The 3,377-nt window shown below is 38.9% G+C and overlaps 1 protein-coding gene across 1 annotated transcript in view; it reads right to left on the reverse strand.

The window, feature by feature from the left end:
* HIATL1 (hippocampus abundant transcript-like 1) overlaps positions 1 to 1,286 on the reverse strand; it is a 49,603-nt gene extending 48,317 nt beyond the window's left edge. The window contains exon 1 of the mRNA XM_008593145.1: positions 1,197 to 1,286. Within this exon, the coding sequence (XP_008591367.1) occupies positions 1,197 to 1,205 (9 nt within the window). The 5' untranslated portion in view covers positions 1,206 to 1,286. The remainder of the gene's footprint in view (positions 1 to 1,196) is intronic.
* Between the last annotated feature and the right edge of the window lie 2,091 nt (positions 1,287 to 3,377).

Raw genomic sequence — 3,377 nt, forward strand, 5'->3', positions numbered from 1 at the left:
AAAAAAGACAAAAAAAAGACAAAAAAAAGACAAAAAAAAAAAGAATGGGGTGGCCGACCCCGTGGCTCACTCGGAGAGTGCGGCGCTGGTAGTTCTGAGGCCGCGGGTTCGGATCCTATATAGGGATGGCCGGTGCGCTCACTGGCTAAGTGTGGTGTGGACCACACCGTGCCGAGGGTTGTGATCTCCTTACAGGTCAAAAAAAAAAAAAAAAGAACAAAACTTAGAATGGGGACTACTTACCTACTGTAGTAAAGCACTAGGAAAGAAAAGGAAGTGCAATAAGAAAGACCAAAAGAGGATTAAAGATACAGGCAATTTTTTGTAAGTCCACTATTCACCCAGAGTTATAATTTTCATTAATCAAACTGTGCTCAATGGGCCAGAAGAATAAAAAATTTTAAGAAGTTTATACCAAAATCTTATGTAAGGCTAACTGGCTAATAGCCACTATCTAAAGTTCTCTATTTTCTAAACTTAATTGGGGAGCAAAGATATCTGTACCCAAAGAGATTATCTGGTAAGGCAAAGTGATGATTGGGAAGAGTTAACCACCAATGATTTTCAAAGAAAATTTAAGACAACTAAAACTTAAGGCCAATTTAAAATAGCTTTATTAAAATTAAGTGTTAAATAGTAGGCACATAAAATCTGGCTTCCAATCTTTTTTTTGGTATTTCTCTTCCTTATAACCACACCATTTATCAAACATCCAAGTCCTTGCTAGGAAATTCTGAAGAAAATGGTTGTAGATAAACTACCAAAAACAGAAATTTGGACAGTCTTACAATTATTACTTTCAATGTTACAAGGTACTTACCAATCTCCTATTTACTATGTCCTTAAGTTAAAGACCGTTAACATCCACATAAAGATTTTACAAATTTCAACAATGCTTTGCGATTATTTATTATAGAGTATCTTAAAAATCTTCCTAAATACATACAGTTCATTCATATAACACCACCCCCAAGACTCTGGTTCAGTGAGAGTGCAGTGCTTCCCACAAATATTTACCCAGGTGTTTCATTGCAGGTGGTTCTCAGACCACACAGTAGAAACAACCCAATGGAACGAGCACTCTTAAGTCACTATCAAGAGCTATTCCATATACCTAGACATATATACCTGGGGATGTATGCCTCAGAACTTCTCCCTTGCTCTTATAAATAAGCATCCAGTTCAGTAATACTTACAGTCAACATTGGAGTTGTCAGAAGGCCCCACGCAAAGAATTCAAGGAAGATAACAATAGCAGCATGGTATACACGTGGTCGGCCAAAGCCTTGTAGCTAAAAAAAAAAAGAAAGTTACTATGAAAAAAGAGATACAGGTATGATGGATTTTGGATGTGGCCAGCGCCATTGTGCATACAATAAGCACAAAATAGCTGCCAGCCTCGTCTTCCTCTCCAGCACCAAGCCCCTCCCCCTTTCCCTTTACCAGAAGCCTCCTGACTTAGAAACAACTTTCTGGCTTCTGCACTGGTGCAGTTCTCCAGCCAGTTACATCAACCTAATGGTCCCTCCCCCTGTACATTTTGCACCCAAAAGTTAATATAAACCTTCGCAGACTGATTGTTGAGGCTATTCCCATTTTCAGGGCAGCCCTGGGCTGCCTGCCACTTTGAGCACAGCTTGGCAGATTTTCTTCCTTTAGTAAACCTTGAACAGTACGCAGCACCTCAGCTCACTTTCTTTCAAGGTAGAGCATCGCTATCCTGAAAATATAAACTCCAAAAATGCTCCAAAATCCAAACTTTTGGGGCTGGCTGGTTGGCTCAGTTGGTCAGAACACAACTTTATCATACCAATGTCACAGGGTCAGAACCCCTCACGGGCCAGCCACCAAAACCAACCAACCAAAATTCAAAACTTTTCAAACACTGACATGATGCTCAAAGGCAATGTTCATAGGAGCATTTCAGATTTTTGGATTAGGGATGCTCAACTGGTATGTATGCTCCAAATATTCCAAAATCTGACAAAATCCAAAATCTGACACTTTTGTTACTAAGCATTTCAGATAAAGGATACTAAACCCGTGTAAGAAATCCACTGTTGGGCCGGCCCAGTGGCGCACTGCTACAGTGCGCCGCTTGGGAGTGTGGCGACGCTCCTGCCGAGGGTTCGGATCACACATACAGACCGGTTCCCGCTCACTGGCTGAGCGAGGTGCGGGCGCAACACCGAGGGTTGCGGTCCCGTTGCCGGACACGAAAAAAGACAAAAAGGAAAAAAAAAAAAAAGAAATCCACTGTCTTAAAATGCTATAGAAAGAACGGTGTAAAATAAATTTAGGACCTACCGGAAGATGCTAAGACTGTAAACTTTCTACTTGTCCAGTCAATACAAATCACTGGAGCTCGGGTAGAAAATCAACTGGGTCTTCAAGAGACCAAGGGTCCAGGAACTGACTATTCTGTCCCTTACTAATTAGGTGTTCCTCAGCAACTTAACCTCTCCAGGCCTGTAGTTTCCTTAGCTATAAAATGAAAGAGATGGGTATAGGGGTCATATGCTTAAAAGCCTCAGGGGAAGCTCATTATTTAAATAATGGGAGTGGGGGACTAGGTCAAATCTGAAAACACACTCCATATCTAAAGGTGTCAAAGTCCAGCTTTCAGTTTCTGTTTTAAAGAGTGTGCCTAATCTGTATTTTTCTGCAGTTTGTGAGTTCCCGAGATAAAATCTAAAATCCCTTAGATTTAAGGTTAGTTTCTGTGACAATGTTTATTGCAAGATCAGATGCTCTGCTAATACTTGGTAGTAAGTGGAAGAGATACTTACAAAAGCCTTTGTAAAACCCACACTATCCCCATGCTTCTATTTCCAAGTCTTCAAAAGGTAAAAGTACACCTTCACAGTTTAACAAGAATCTAATCATGAGGAAATAGACAAATCCTGAGAAAGGGAACAATAGGAAAAATATGAATATTACTATATATTAGATGATCATATGGCACTACTATTGGGTATTTTTGGTGTGTGCAACTTACTGTCAAATGGTTTGGGGAAAAAAAAGGTGCATATATATTTTCTAAATCAAATGCTACAAAATGTTACTTGCTGAATTTAGATGAAGGGAATATGAGTGTTCATATTTTTATTCTTTAATTCTTTATAGCTTTGAAATTTTTAAAAAATAGCCAAGTGCAATTGTTATTAAATACTCAAACCCTCAAATTTCTCAATGTCTAATAATAAGCAGTTAGTTTTTCAAAGCCATTAAATAACATTTTAAAACAAAGCATTTCACAAAGTTTAAAAGAAGAAAAAAGAAAAAAAGGATCATTTAAGCACCTAACTACTCAACAAAATCAAAAGGCTCTTAACATACCAGGATACCCTTCAAAAAGTAATGGCTTTTGCAAGTCC

Source organism: Galeopterus variegatus, unplaced genomic scaffold (assembly GCF_000696425.1).
Source record: "Galeopterus variegatus unplaced genomic scaffold, G_variegatus-3.0.2 Scaffold8761, whole genome shotgun sequence".
In the NCBI taxonomy this organism is placed as follows: domain Eukaryota; kingdom Metazoa; phylum Chordata; class Mammalia; order Dermoptera; family Cynocephalidae; genus Galeopterus; species Galeopterus variegatus.